Source organism: Peromyscus californicus, unplaced genomic scaffold (genome assembly GCF_007827085.1).
Source record: "Peromyscus californicus insignis strain IS unplaced genomic scaffold, ASM782708v3 Scaffold_3__1_contigs__length_106647218, whole genome shotgun sequence".
Taxonomy (NCBI): Eukaryota; Metazoa; Chordata; class Mammalia; order Rodentia; family Cricetidae; genus Peromyscus; species Peromyscus californicus.
The window spans coordinates 43,412,856-43,427,164 of NW_026294551.1; the positions used below are offsets into that span (position 1 = coordinate 43,412,856).

The following is a 14,309-nucleotide window of genomic DNA, read 5'->3' on the forward strand; positions in this document are numbered from 1 at the left end:
GTTTACAAGCTATTGCACTAAACGGCTGCTAATACACAGTATTTAAAAATGAGTCAGTATAGGAGCTTTGTAAACACAAATGACTCCGGACGCAGATGCACTCTGCCTTCACACATGCAGCACTCCTTAGAGAGGGTGCACACACTTTCACCAGGCACACTGAGGCATGCAAGGGACTAACACTGCAGGCATGCTTGGAACCCAGGAAAGAGCAGCTCAGCCACTTACAGCAGTGCCAAGTCCATGCTTGAAAGTGCTCTACATATTCAATTATAGACAAAAATAGTTCACGATTAAAGTGACTAGTCACAGAACAGTCAAAAACTATAAACTTGGATTTGTTACATTTTAACCATTTCTATAAAGTTATCCAGTTAATAAGTGGAATACTTTCAATATTTTAAATCAAAGGAGGGAGTAACATCTTATTTTTTAATTACATATAAACTTGTGAGATTAAAAAAAAACGTCTTTTTTGTTTGTTTCTACTTTAAAACTAAACCTTGGAAGGACAACAGTCTGAGTCATTATACTGGCAAACGTACAATTTTTTTAAAGTTTTTCATATAAACATATTTTATCTCCACTCAGATTCATTAGACTATCCTCTATGGAACTAATTATATTCACTATAATGTCTACCTATAATCTGCATCAGTGATAGCCAACTGAGGCAGTACTGTTCCCTCAAGCATTTAGCTGTTCGCAATGCAGGAGACACAGCACAGGTGCCATTTCAGGAATTGAGCACCCAAATGATAAATGTCCTTCAAGGCACAGGGCCAGGCTAAAGAAGAGAGCTATTGTTCTAAAATGCTATTAGCACTCCACAAAGCAAAATGAATGTGTCACTAGGTGACTTTATCAGCAGGCATTTTCCCCTGCAAGATATCTTTTTAAAAGGAGGGGTAACATTTGGTTTAATTCAATACATCCACGGCAAATGAAGAAGTGGAGGTTATTTTGAATTTGCAAGTCATAAAATGGAATTTAACTATAAACAGCACAAATATACCAAGGTATCAGTGATCAAAGACTTTAAGGGACAATGGCAAAAACAAAGTGAGCAAGTTATTCATAAATGTAACATATCTGTCAATGGATAAAAGTAAGCAAAGAACATCCAAATACAACTGTTCCTAAAAGGAGCACAATTTTACAAAGTCTTTAGTCCTTAAAAATCTAGTCAAGTTTTACTGTCTGCTTTTTACTTCATACACTCGTTATCACAAATACCTAATGAATTCACTCACTTTCACTGATATGCTTTTGTATCTTGTGAATATATCTTTTAAAATGTTTGCATTTTATTCTAATTAAAGAGGATTATAATCAAATAAGGTTTTTCCATTTTGTAAATATGCCATACTAGCTACATTATAATTATTCTTCCTTTAAATGTAAGTGGTAAGATAGTAAATCAGGATGTAACAAATGCTTTGTTATGAAAGTACTAAATTATATTTCCAATGGCATTGCTCTCAACAGGTTTTGAACTTTAAATGACAATATTTTTAGGCTTACTCTTTCCAAAAGAACCTATGAATTTCATCCCTCACTACAAAAGCCTCAGGCTGAGACCAAACAAAAACTACAGCTGTATATCAAATGTTGGTATTCACCTCAGAGAAGCTTCCTGGTTTATATAAAGTTCTAAGTAAAAAACTTTTGTTAAAACCAGCATCTTCCTTAAAAGTGGAAAAAATATATAACCCAAAACAAAAAAAGAAAGAAAAATTACTTTTTCAGTAATATAGAATACCTTTTAGACTTACATTGGTGATGATGCGGTGGAGGGAGTTTACCAACACATAGTGAAATGTAGATGGTGAATTCTGAGCCAGGCAGATCTTTTTTGGGGGGGGCAGGGGGAATCATTAATACAAAAAAGACGAAAGAACAGCAAAAAGTTAAATTATTTTCAATAAAATAAATTTAAGGTCTTGAAATTAGCATCAATATAGAATATCACAAAATACTACAAAGAGGACAGAGAGCTATCTCAAAGGTTAGGAGCATGGGCTGCTCTTGTAGAGGACCTGGGTTCAATTCCCAGGACCCACATGTCGGCTCACAACTGTCTGTATTCTAGTTCCAGGAGATATGCCTCTTCTGGACTCTGAAGGCATCAAGCACATACATGGTATACAGACATACATGCAGACAAAATACCCAGATATATAAAATAAAAATAAATAAATCTGATTTTTTAAAAAAAGAAATACTAATAAAAATACACCTATTCATCTTTATAGTCTCTGCATTTTATACGAATAACTGTATCAGCACTGGGCCGAGCTCTGGGAGTCCTGTTGAAGACAAGGAGGAAGGATTGTAGGAGCCATGGGGGTCAAGAACATGATGGGAACCCACAGAGACAGCTGACCCAATCTTCTGGGAGCTCAGGGACTCTAGACCAATAGCTAGGGAGCCTACATGGGACCAACCTAGACCCTCTGCATGTGGGAGATAGTTGTGTAGCTTGGTCTGTTTGTGGGGCCCCTAAGAAGTAGGACCGGGATCTGTCCCTGGTGCGTGAGCTGGCTTTTGGGAACCTATTCCCTATGGTGGGATGCCTTGCTCAGCCTTGATGCAAGGGGGAGGAGTTTAGGCCTGCCTCAACTTGATATGCCATGCATTGTTGATACCCATGGGAGACATTACCCTTTCTGAGGAGTGGATGGGGCTGGCAGGGGGTAGGGGGGAGTGGGAGGAGGATACAGAAGGAGAGGAGGGAGGGGAAACTGTGGTTGGTATATAAAATAAATTTTAAAAAATTTAATTAAAAAATTATAGCTGCATCAATAAACATGGTTGTACAAACCAATTTTCTTACCTTAAAGTGTTGGTTGTTGTGAGGGCTTATCCGAAAGCAAGAGACAAGACAGTCAATCATGAGGTCCACATCTGCAGGCTGACTGCCTCTAGAGAATGGTTTACTTGGATTAAAAAGCAGGTTCTATAAAAATCCCAATAGAAAACAGTGGCCTTTAAATAGTCATCAAGTATTTATTTCTTTAACAAGGTATATAAACATAATCAACACTATCCACATCGATTACAGAAACTATAGTTGCCAGAAAAAGCACAAAATACTGGTTACTATAGTTTGTCAATATCATATAAGACTTATTACATATGATTCCTCCCAAGCAAAATTTCTACATTAAGACTCAAGTACTTACATATTAAGAAAACTATTGCTAGGCGGTGGTGGCGCACGCCTTTAATCCCAGCACTTGGGAGGCAGAGCCAGGAGGATCTCTGTGAGTTCGAGGCCAGCCTGGCCAACAGAGCCAGTTCCAGGACAGGCTCCAAAGCTACACAGAGAGACCCTGTCTTGAAAAAAACAAGAGAGAGAGAGAGAGAGAGAGAGAGAGAGAGAGAGAGAGAGAGAGAGAGAGAACTGCTGCATATCATCCTTCATATTCTCAGTGTAGACTAATGAGCAGGTCCTTTGAACTTATCAAAGTTACCTCCAAATTTAGAGCTAGAAATTCTCTTTAGCAGAACAGTCACACTAGCAGTTTACCTACATAACTTCCTTGACGTCTACAGACGGGAAAGAATAGCATATTACCTTAAGGTCAACCACCATGGACTGCACTAGGAGGAAGATGACAGAGTTGTCCTCCCAATTGATGTAAGTGCTCGCTTTACACAACTTGACACAAGCAATGGCCGCGCTCTCCGTCAGCTGCCTGCTGCCTCCGTGGCCGGCAAGTGCTTTCCGTAGACTGTCCAGAAATAGCTTCTACAGAATTCAATTTAGGAAGACAAGAAATCGAGTTTACACTACTGCAGACTTAGCTAACAAAGTAGCCAATGATGGATTAAAATTCAAACTATAAGAAGGAATGGTTTATATTTGGCTTTCATTTCATATTTAAGGAGTCATCACTTAATCTTTCTTAAGTTAAAATAAACACAAACACAACACTTTTCTCTACTTTCTCTGTTGACTTTCTATAGGGGTAAAAGAAACATTCCTTCCTGTACATTTGAACTCAACATTAGAGTAGGTTTATCATATCTTCCTTTTGAGTTATCTTTGAGGCTTAAATATATGACTGCCTTGATTGTGGTATATGTCAAATTATTTCATAATTTTCTACTACTCTAGAGTATATTCAACATTCAGCCTTTTAAATAATATACTCAAAAGAATTCTGTTGCTCTAAATTTCATTTCTAGAAATTAAAAAAACAAAAACAAAAACCACCTTTGCCATGGGCTATAGATGAAGCCAGCTGTGAACAAGATGTTTCCTAAGAGCACAGGGTCCTACACAGATCTGGACAAGGATGGAGGCAGCACCAGGGTCTTGATGGACTTGGCAGCTAACGAAAAGGCAGTCCTGCAGATTAACATGATACTGAAGACCTCTCTGATGATGCCCATGTCCACTGAGGTTGTTCAGTCACCTGTGTGCTGTTTTTGCGATGTGTCCTAAACTGTTCGGGGCAGGGTCAAATGGCTATAGAGGCCTTGTGACGATCACTAGGAAATCATACCTGACCAACCAAAGGAGGAAGACGGTCTGAACCAACTGGTTGAGCTGATCATCACCAAGTGTGCCAGCCCTTTGTCCTTGTATGCTTCAATTTTAAAAAGCAGCACCAACACAAAAAAATAAAAAATTAAAATAAAAAAATCCAGGGCCAGAGCAATGGTTTCATGGTTAAGAGACCTTGCTACTCTTCCAGAGAATCGAAATTCAGTTTCCAGCACCCACACTGAATGGATCCTAACTACCTGTAACTCTACTTCCAGAGGATCTTATGCCTCTATGGAAATGCACATGTACACATGCACATATTTTTTTAATTTAATAATAATAAACCAAAAAGTCTATCTTGTTAAAATATTCATTTGAATTCATGTGTATGTTTGTGTGCTTGCTTGTTTGTATGTATACCATGCATCTGGTACTTGAGTTATAGGCAGTTGTAACCCACCCAATGAGTGCTAGGACACAAACCTGGGTACTCTGCAAGAGCCATCTCTCCAGCACCTAAAATTACATTTCTGTGATTTCAATCCATCTTTGTATCTTATAAATTTCTTCCCTTGGTTTTTCTGCTAAATGAAAACCTCAGACCTCCACCTTGTCTCCATATATATCTTCAAACCTATCTAACATTTCAAAAGCTAAACTCACCCAATAACTAGAAGAATACATATTCTTAAGGGCAAATGGTGCATAGTTCCAAAACGAACCACATTAGGTCAATAAACAAGTCTTAATATGTTGAAAGAGGTTAAAATTAAACAACATGTCATTTCTGATAAAAAGGGCACAGAAACTGGAAAACAGAAGCATATGGAAAACTAGAAAATTCACAAATATATAAAAACTCACCGAAGTCACAAGCAGATAGTGAATGAAAGGTAAAAACTCATCAGGAAAAGGAAATTAGAAAGCCCTTCAGGTAAAATAGTGCAACACATGAAGCAAAGGCAGCGCTGAGTAAAGCTCCAACCCAGGAAAAGTAGGAAAGCTCTCAAATCAGTAACTCACAGGACTAGAGAAAAAGAGCAAGCTAAGCTCAGATGACGCACACGGCAGAGTTAGTAAATACTGGAACAGAGATCAATTGAACAAAATATACGATAGCAGTGGAGAGAAAAAAAGTTGACTTTAAAAAAAGTCAACAACATTTACAAATTTGGGGGGTAGATGAGGGGCAGTGGCTGGAGAGATGGTAGAAGAACTTTCTGTGCAAGCAAAAGGACCTGAGTCTGGATCCCAGAACCATTTAAAAGAATGAACATGGCCACTCCTGGAAGTCAAGTGCATTAGGGGATGGAGACAAGAAAGTTGCTGGGGCTTAATGACATCAGTCAGTTCTTGTTTCAGTGAGAACCCGGCTCACAAAGTAAGGCTCAAAGTGATAAGCAGGCCACCATGAATGTGTACATATACCACACACATGTAGACGGACAGACAGAGAGCACTTGTGCATGCATGCAGACTGAAATTCCTGAAGTCAAAACTAAATGTGGTAACATTACAGATTTTGAAAAACAGGACTAAAAAATACTATAAAAATTGCCAGGCAGTCATGGCGCACGCCTTTAATCTCACACTCGGAAGGCAGAGCCAGGCGGATCTCTGTGAGTTCAAGGCCAGCTTGGTCTACAGAGTGAGATCCAGGACAGGCACCAAAACTACACAGAGAAACCCTGTCTCAAAAAAAACAAACAAACAAAAAGATATTATAAAAATTGTACACCAAGCCGGGCGGTGGTGGTGGCGGCGCACGCCTTTAATCCCAGCACTCGGGAGGCAGACGCAGGCAGATCTTTGTAAATTCAAGGCCAGCCTGGTCTACAGAGCGAGTTCCAGGAAAGGCGCAAAGCTACACAGAGAAACCCTGTCTCGAAAAACAAAAAAAAAAAAAGAAAGAAAAGAAAATAAAATTGAATCAGTAATCAGTAATAAAAGATTTCTCAAAAAAGAAAATTCAGAATCTTATATTCATTTTGTAAGTTCTACCAACTATTTTAAGAATTAGCACCAATCCTTCTCAAAAAATTAAAGAGAAAGGCACACTTCCAACTTCAATGTGTGAGGCCAGCATGCTGCCATACCTGTAAGTTCCAGACACTTGAAAAGCTGAGGCAGGAGGATCATACTTTCAAGGACAATTCATTCCAAAACCAAGGGGGGAAAAACCCTACTCAGGTCTGTGAAGCTAACAAGTATCTTGATTCCCAAGCCACATAAAGACAGTTCAAATACACACCAATCTCAAGGGAAAAAAAAAGAGAGAAAACACACACACACACAAACACACAGAGCAAGCCAAATCCAGTAGCATTTTAAAATATTTTTCAGATTATTTTATTTTATTTATATGTATAAGTGTTTTGCTTGCATGTACCTCACACCATGTGCATGCCTTGTGCCCTCAAAGGCCAGACAGAAGAATGTGTCAGATCCCCCAAAACTGAAGCTACAGGTGGTTGTGAGCTGCCATGTGGGAACTGGGAACCTGAGTCTCCTCAAAGATAAACCAGTGTTCTTAATTGATCAGAGAATTTTAAGATGAAAATCTTAAAATAAAAAACATGGAAATTTTTCAAAGACAAAACCTCCACAAAGCAATAAACACAAAAGACCTTGGAAAAGGTGATCAATGTGTCAGTTTAAGTATGGATCGCTATATACTCTAGGTCTAGAAATAAGTGTAAGTAGCCTGTGGTGATATATTGTGTACCCTAATAAACTTATCTGAGGATCAGAGGACAGAGTCAGTCACTATATTAGACATAGAGGTCAGGCAGTGGTGGCACACACCTTTAGCCCTATCACTCGGGCGGCAGAGATTCATCTGGATCTCTGTGAGTTCAAGGCCACACTGGGAACAGAGCCAGGCATGGTGGCACACACCTTTAATCCCAGCACTTAAGATCTCATGTCTTTGCTTGGGAAGGACACATGCCTTTAATCCTAGGAAGTAATATGGCAGACACAGAAAGTATATAAGGTGAGAGGAAACAGGAACTCTCTCTCAAGAATGAGGATTTCATAGAGGTAAGCCAGTGGCTGTGACTTGTTCTGATTTTTCAGCTTTCACCCCAATATTTGGCTCTGTTTTTTTTTTTTTATTTTAATAAGATCTTTTAAGATTTATGTTACACTAGCTGTCTTAAAACTGAGGGTAAAAGCCAGGCATAATGGTTCAAGCCTTTAACCCCAGCTTCAGGAGGCAGAGGCAGGTGGATCTCTGTGTTTGAGGCCAGTTTGGTCTATAGAGCGAGTTCCAGGACAGCCAGGGCTACATACTGAGACGAGACCCTGTCTCAAAAAAAGCCAAAGATAGATGGATGGATGGATGGATGGATGGATGGATGGATGGATGGATGGGTGGGTGGGTGGGTGGGTGGATGGATGGATGGATGGATGGATGGATGGATGGAGAGAAAAGATAAAAGTGGCTTTTTCCTGTGAGTGTCTGTGAAATTTTCTTTGTCTGTGAAATGTAGAGTGAAATTTTCTTTGTTTCAACTTACTAAGTTTTCTTTCTTTCTTTTTTATACTTATTTATTTTGTGTTTGTGTCAGAATGTACCAGGGCATTTGTGTGGAGGTCAGAAGACAACTTGTGGGAGTCAATTCTTTCCTTCCACCATGTGGGATCTGGGGATCCAACTAAGGTGTCAGTCTTGGTGAAAAGTGTCTGAGCAGTTTCTTTGGCCATTATTAGTCTTTTTAAAGATTTATTTTTATTCTTTTCATTTCTGTGTAGATGTATGTGAGTGAATGTCATGTGTATGTATGTGCTCACAGAGGCCAGAAAAGGGTGTTTGATCTCTTAGAGCTGGAGTTACAAGAGGTTGTAGCTGTGGATATCAATGGCTCTGCATGCTGTGAATGTGTTGCTCTGATTGATTGATAAATAAAGTGCTGATTGGCCAGTAGCCAAGCAGGACGTATAGGCGGGACAAAGAGAGAGGAGAATTCTGGGAAGAGGAAGGCTGAGTGAGGAGACACTACCAGCCACCGCCGCAATGAAAAATAAGATGTAAAGTACCAGTGAGCCACAAGCCACGTGGCAACTTATAGATTAATAGAAATGAGTTAATTTAAGATATAAGAACTGGATAGCAAGAAGCCTGTCACGGCCATACAGTTTATAAGTAATATAAGTCTCTGTGAGTTTACTTGGGTCTGAGCGGCTGAAGGAGCTGGGTGGACACAGGAAAACTCCAGCTACAGGTTGTTAACTGCCTAATGTGGATGCTGGAAACTGAACTCAGGTCCCCTGGAGGAGTAGAAAGTGTTTTGAGCCAATAAATCATCTCTCAAATCCCTAGGTTTTTGTTTGTTTTTGGCTTTTTGAGACAGAGTTTTTCTGTGTAATAGCCCTGGCTGTCCTGGAACTCACTTTGTAGATGAGGCTGGCCTCGAACTCAGAGAGATCTGACTGCCTCTGCCTCCTAAGTGCTGGGATTAAAGGTGTGTGCCACCACCACCCAGCTAACCCCCAACTTTTAAATTAATGTTAATAAGCAAAAGTCAAAGGAAAATTTGGGAACACCAAAACCTAATGATTTTTGTCTAATTAGGTTACTTCAACCCATAGAAAAGATTGAAACTTTCAAATTTACATTAATTTTGCAAATATTAAATTGTTAGGATAGGTATGTTTCATAAGGAAAAAAATCTATTAAGTAATATTTCCAAAAGTCACCATGAAGCTTTAGAAAATGCATTGTTAGCTATGTAATTTATTTGGAAATAGCCAGCCAGTATTCAATTTATACACATAAATATAGTTAAATTATAAATCTCTAAATATATTTTAATGATTAATAAAGCAAAGAACAAGTTTAAGTAACAAAAATTATCTAGTTTAATTACTCAGTACTAAACCCAATAGAGTTCAGAGCCTTCCAGTCATTGATTATATTATTTATCCTTCTTTCAAATAAAATAACTTATGAATGCGTCTCTATTAAGATCAACCAACTGCTCGACCCAGAAGGGCTGTAACTAAAATGTATGCCTTGAGTAAAACAAGTGCTTCCCATCAGGAAAGGACAGAAACCTTTTGCCCTCCTCACCTTATTCATGTTGTTCTCATCAACGGCGTCCTTGGATATGTCCTGGATTATCTCTGGACACAAAATGAGGAGAATGATCTGTAGCGGCCACACTGCTGCTTTCCGTTTGGTGCTTTCAGCAAAACCATCCACCAAGTCAAACAGCTTTTCTGCACACTCTATGTGAAAATACAAACATTAGATGATCTTAGTCGATAAGAAAACCCTTGGCATTAAATTAAAATCCAGAATTATCAAAAACAAAACAAAACAAAAAAACCAACAACCAACCAAATAAACAAAAAACCCAAGGATCAGAGTTTTAAAAGAATGTATGAGAAGGGCTATCTTGACCCATCCTAGAAAAGTCCCCAGTTTACAATGGCTTTATATTAGGGTTTTACAGAAGGAACAAAAGATTGACAGCTTAACAAAAGAACTTTCAGTTCCCAAGGGGTCTCTATTCTCTGCTATGCAGGTATCACCCCAAAATCTTTTTTTTTCCCAGAGCTGAGGACCGAACCCAGGGCCTTAAGCGCTCTACCACTGAGCTAAATCCCCAACCCCCCAAAATCTTATTTAAAATTAAAAATAGTATTTCCTCATCAGATATACCTACCTAACTAAAATAAAGTCCTAAAACACGCAAACAAGTGCTGTGAGAGAGCCATCAATATTCAATTACAACATGAAAGACTAGAGCTTGATGTAAAACTTATTTGCTCAAAGGAGAAAGGGCTGGAAAAAAAATGCAGAATTAGGAGAGGAAGCCTACAACTCCTATTTGGGGACAGCTGATGACAGACTATAGAAAACCACCTTTATAACAAGGTAACCTGAAAAGCACCATGTTTTACCTCTGAGAGCTTAACAAAGGTACACACCCCTTCACCACACACAGTCATTCAGCTTACCAGCCATATCAGTCTGCGGAATTTGGTACAGCTTTGTAAACTCATCCGGATAGTTTTCTACCCAGTTCCAAAAGGCCTACGAGTAACAAAATATGTGCTTTTATGAGAAAATAGTCAATATTTCCAATATATTAAAAAGCACAGAACTGAAAGTTTCTTCATAAGGATACTGTAATGCATACTTCCCATTATGGTGGTGTGAAACTACCACACAAGTCTTGACTTTCTTATCTTCAACATATTAAATACAGCAAAATTCACAACTGAAACCAAAATCTGAGTACCCAGGAGGCTGAAGCTTACCTTTTCTAGGCTGTTTATAATGGCTAATTGTGCGATCTTCTTCAGGGCTTTAAATTTAAATGCAGTTTCTAAAGGGAAACATTTTGTTGTATTAACTTTTAGTTATTTAACACAAATACAATTTAGAAATACTATAAAATAATTCTGTGTACTATTTTGCTTCCAATATTATTAACAAGCAATTTAACAGTAAAAAAAATATAAATCACAAACTCATGAGTTACATTGATAAAGACAGAAAAAAGTAAGAAGCAAACATGCCTTGAACTTCAAGTTTTCCCTTTGCTCTATTTTTTTAAATTGGTTTACAAAAAAAAAACAAACCAAACTATAAAACATGGGGATAGAAAGATGGCTCAGTGGTTAAGAGCACTAGACACTCTGCCAGAGGACCTGGGTTTGATACCCATGTCCGCTCCAGTTGCAGGGAAGCAGGAGCCCTCTTCTGGCCTCTGCAAGCACCAGGTACCAGACACTAACATGGTACACAGACACATGCAGGCAAAACGCCCATGCACATGAAATAAAAATAATACATCTTATTTTTTAAGTATATTTAAAAAAATAGAAGCCAGTCATGGTGGCAACATCTTTAGTCCTAGCACTAGGGAGGCAGACACAGGTGGATCTCTGTGAGTTTGAGCCTGGTCTACATAGTAAGTTACAGGACAGCCAGGGCTACACAAAGAAGCTCTGTCCCAAAAAAGGCAGCAACAACAAGAAAAAACAACTACAGGGGCTAGAGATGGTTCAGCAGTCAAGAGCAGTGGCTGCTATTTCAGAGGACCTGAGTACAGTTCCCAGCACCCACATGATGGCTTACAACCATCTGTAAATTCAGCCTCAGAGGATCCAACATGCTCTGCTGGCTTCTGAAGGCATTGCAGCATATGCACAGATATACACATAACAAATCTAAGAGAAAGAGAAGAGAGAGAGGGAGAGAGGGAGGGAGGGAGGGAGGGAGGGAGGGAGGAAGAAACTGGCTATTTAAATGTTTTCCAGTTGCACATCTAAGTAATTTCTAGTATTTCAGTATTAAACGGAGCACTGATAAATATGTGGACTTATATAAAGCTTTTTCCATGTAATTATTTTCTACAAGATAGGCAATTGTCTACAAGTGTCTAGACAAGGAGTCAAATACTTTCTAGGGACTCTTGATAAAATCTGCAGAGCTGCTTTTCAGAAAAGTTGTCCACTGAGCAGCATACTGACCATCTCTGTGACATCCTTGCCATCCCTGTCTAGTAGGACAGTTTTAATTCTGCTAATCTGACTATTTAAAACAGATTACACTTTATCTTTGAATTCTTTAATTAATTTAAGTTACTATGCAAAGAAATACGTATCGTTAAGGCATTTCATGAATATATGTCGTTACATGTTGTTCTCCATCATCATCCCCACCCCACCCCCATGTTCTCTGCCTCCTAGCAGGCTTCCTTCCTTCCAAACCAGGCAATCCACCCTTCAACATTCAAGCTGCATGTATTCCATTACCCTCTCTGTTTCTCCCTCTCTTAAGATCTTCTCCACCCCTCATGATCCACTTTGTAGCCCCCGCCACACACACTCCTTTAAATCTAGATTCTATATAAAAAAGAAAGCATGATTTGTTTGTCTGAATCAGGCTTATTTAACTTATTTAACTTAACAATGATTTCTAGTTCTGTTTTCCTGCAAATGTCATGACTGCATTTTTCTTTACAGCTGCATAAAAGTCTCTTGTGTATATATAGCATTTTACCTCTTTATTTCATAAAACATGGTTCATTGATTCTATTTTTTTTTAATAAAAACATAAAGGAGAAATCTGGCCAATCAACACATAACTGTCACCACATGAGAAGGCATTTCACCAAACTCTGAGTCAAAGAACATAAAAACGTTTCTTTCATTGTGACTACAGTAATTGTCTATACTTTTCCATTAAACTATTTTTTAAAATTCTACATGTTCTCATTGTTATCTTCTGTTCCAGTTACAGAACAATGCAAAAGAAGGAGGCTGGTTAAAATAACCCTCCTAGGGAGTTTTCTGCTGGCATTTCTTTGCAATCTGAGATTTGTGGATCATACTACCCCTGCCTTGATAAGTGAATCTAACTCCTCCTCACCACAGACTGTAAGTTGCAAGTGACACTGAATGATACACTTCATTGTGAAACCCTTGGAAGCATTTAGTCACCAACTCCAACGCCTCAGCAGTGAGGTACTCCAGAATCACAGCACTGTGCACAGCAGCAATGGCTGTCTGTGGATATGGCCCACAAGGAAGTATACAGCCCAGCTCTCTATGAGCAAGAAACTAGCCTTGGCCTTCCCACTAGCCTTTCCAGCCTTCCCTCCCCTCTGCCACACAAATGCCCACTGTTGTAGCCAGCACTACTCACTGTACCACATTTTCTGTATCCATTCTTCTCTTGATACATATTCACTCTGGTATCATTTCCTGGCCACTGTGAATAGTGGGGCAGTAAAAATGGATGTACAAGTATTTCTGTGGCTATACAATCTAAGTCATATGGTCTATTACTAGTTTTCTGAAGAACCCTCCAAACTGACTTCCACGGTGCCTATTCAAACTTACATTCTCAACAGCAGCAAATAAGGATTCTCCTTGCCCCACATCCTCACCAGCATTTGTTGTCCTTTGTTTTCTTGATGACAGCCATCTCAATTGAGGTGAGAAAGAATCTCAAAGCAGTTTTAATTTACATTTCCCTGATTTCTAAGAACGCTGAACCCTTTTTGCAAGTATCTAGAGGTCATTTGTATTCCTCCTTTTAATAGGGGGACTGTCCATTCAGTTCATAAGCCTATCTATAGACTGAATGCTTTTAGTGTTTAATTTTAGCAGTTCTTTATATAGTCTAGGTATCAGTCCCCAGCCAAATGTAACGTTGGCAATTTTTTTTCACAAGTCTAAGTGACTTCACTCTAGTGACAGTTTCCTTTACTTGGCATGTAATTCTATTTGTCAAATCTTGGTATTGTTGCCTATGCTATAGCTCTTGACAGAAAATTCTTGTCTATGATCATATAATGAAATGCTTTACCTACATCTTCTTCTTACATTAAGGTTTTTTTGGGTTTTGTTTGTTTGTTTGTTTGGTTGGTTGGTTGGTTGGTTGGTTGGTTTTTCGAGACAGGGTTTCTCTGTGTAGCTTTGCGCCTTTCCTGAAACTTACTCCATAGCCCAGGCTGGCCTCGAACTCAAGAGATACGCCTGCCTCTCTGCCTTCCGAGTGCTGGGATTAAAGGCATGCGCCACCACCGCCCGGCTTACATTAAGGTTTTGATATACTGAATTTATTGTTGTGGAATGTGAGAGACATGGACTTATTTTCATTCCACATGTAGAAATCCAGTTTAGCCAGCAACACTTGTTAAAGGGGTACCTTTTCTCCAATCTGTGTTTCTGACAGCTTAAATCAGAAACTTAGATAGTGTGCTGGCTAATCTTGGTTGTCAACTTGACTACACCTGGACTCAACTAAAACCCAAGTAGTTGGGCACACCTGTAAAGGGTTTTCTTG

The 14,309-nt window shown here is 39.0% G+C and overlaps 1 protein-coding gene across 10 annotated transcripts in view; it reads right to left on the bottom strand.

The window, feature by feature from the left end:
• Positions 1 to 14,309, bottom strand: part of Nf1 (neurofibromin 1) — a 246,624-nt gene that overhangs the window by 168,626 nt on the left and 63,689 nt on the right. For 7 of the 10 annotated variants that reach the window (XM_052755661.1, XM_052755666.1, XM_052755656.1 and 4 more), the window contains 7 exons: positions 10,769 to 10,836; positions 10,466 to 10,541; positions 9,573 to 9,730; positions 3,581 to 3,754; positions 2,837 to 2,959; positions 1,776 to 1,850; positions 229 to 258 (listed from right to left, as the gene is read on the bottom strand). In XM_052755661.1, the coding sequence (XP_052611621.1) occupies positions 229 to 258; positions 1,776 to 1,850; positions 2,837 to 2,959; positions 3,581 to 3,754; positions 9,573 to 9,730; positions 10,466 to 10,541; positions 10,769 to 10,836 (704 nt within the window). The remainder of the gene's footprint in view (positions 1 to 228; positions 259 to 1,775; positions 1,851 to 2,836; positions 2,960 to 3,580; positions 3,755 to 9,572; positions 9,731 to 10,465; positions 10,542 to 10,768; positions 10,837 to 14,309) is intronic. The other 3 variants (XM_052755665.1, XM_052755662.1, XM_052755658.1) reach the window with 1 other exon arrangement.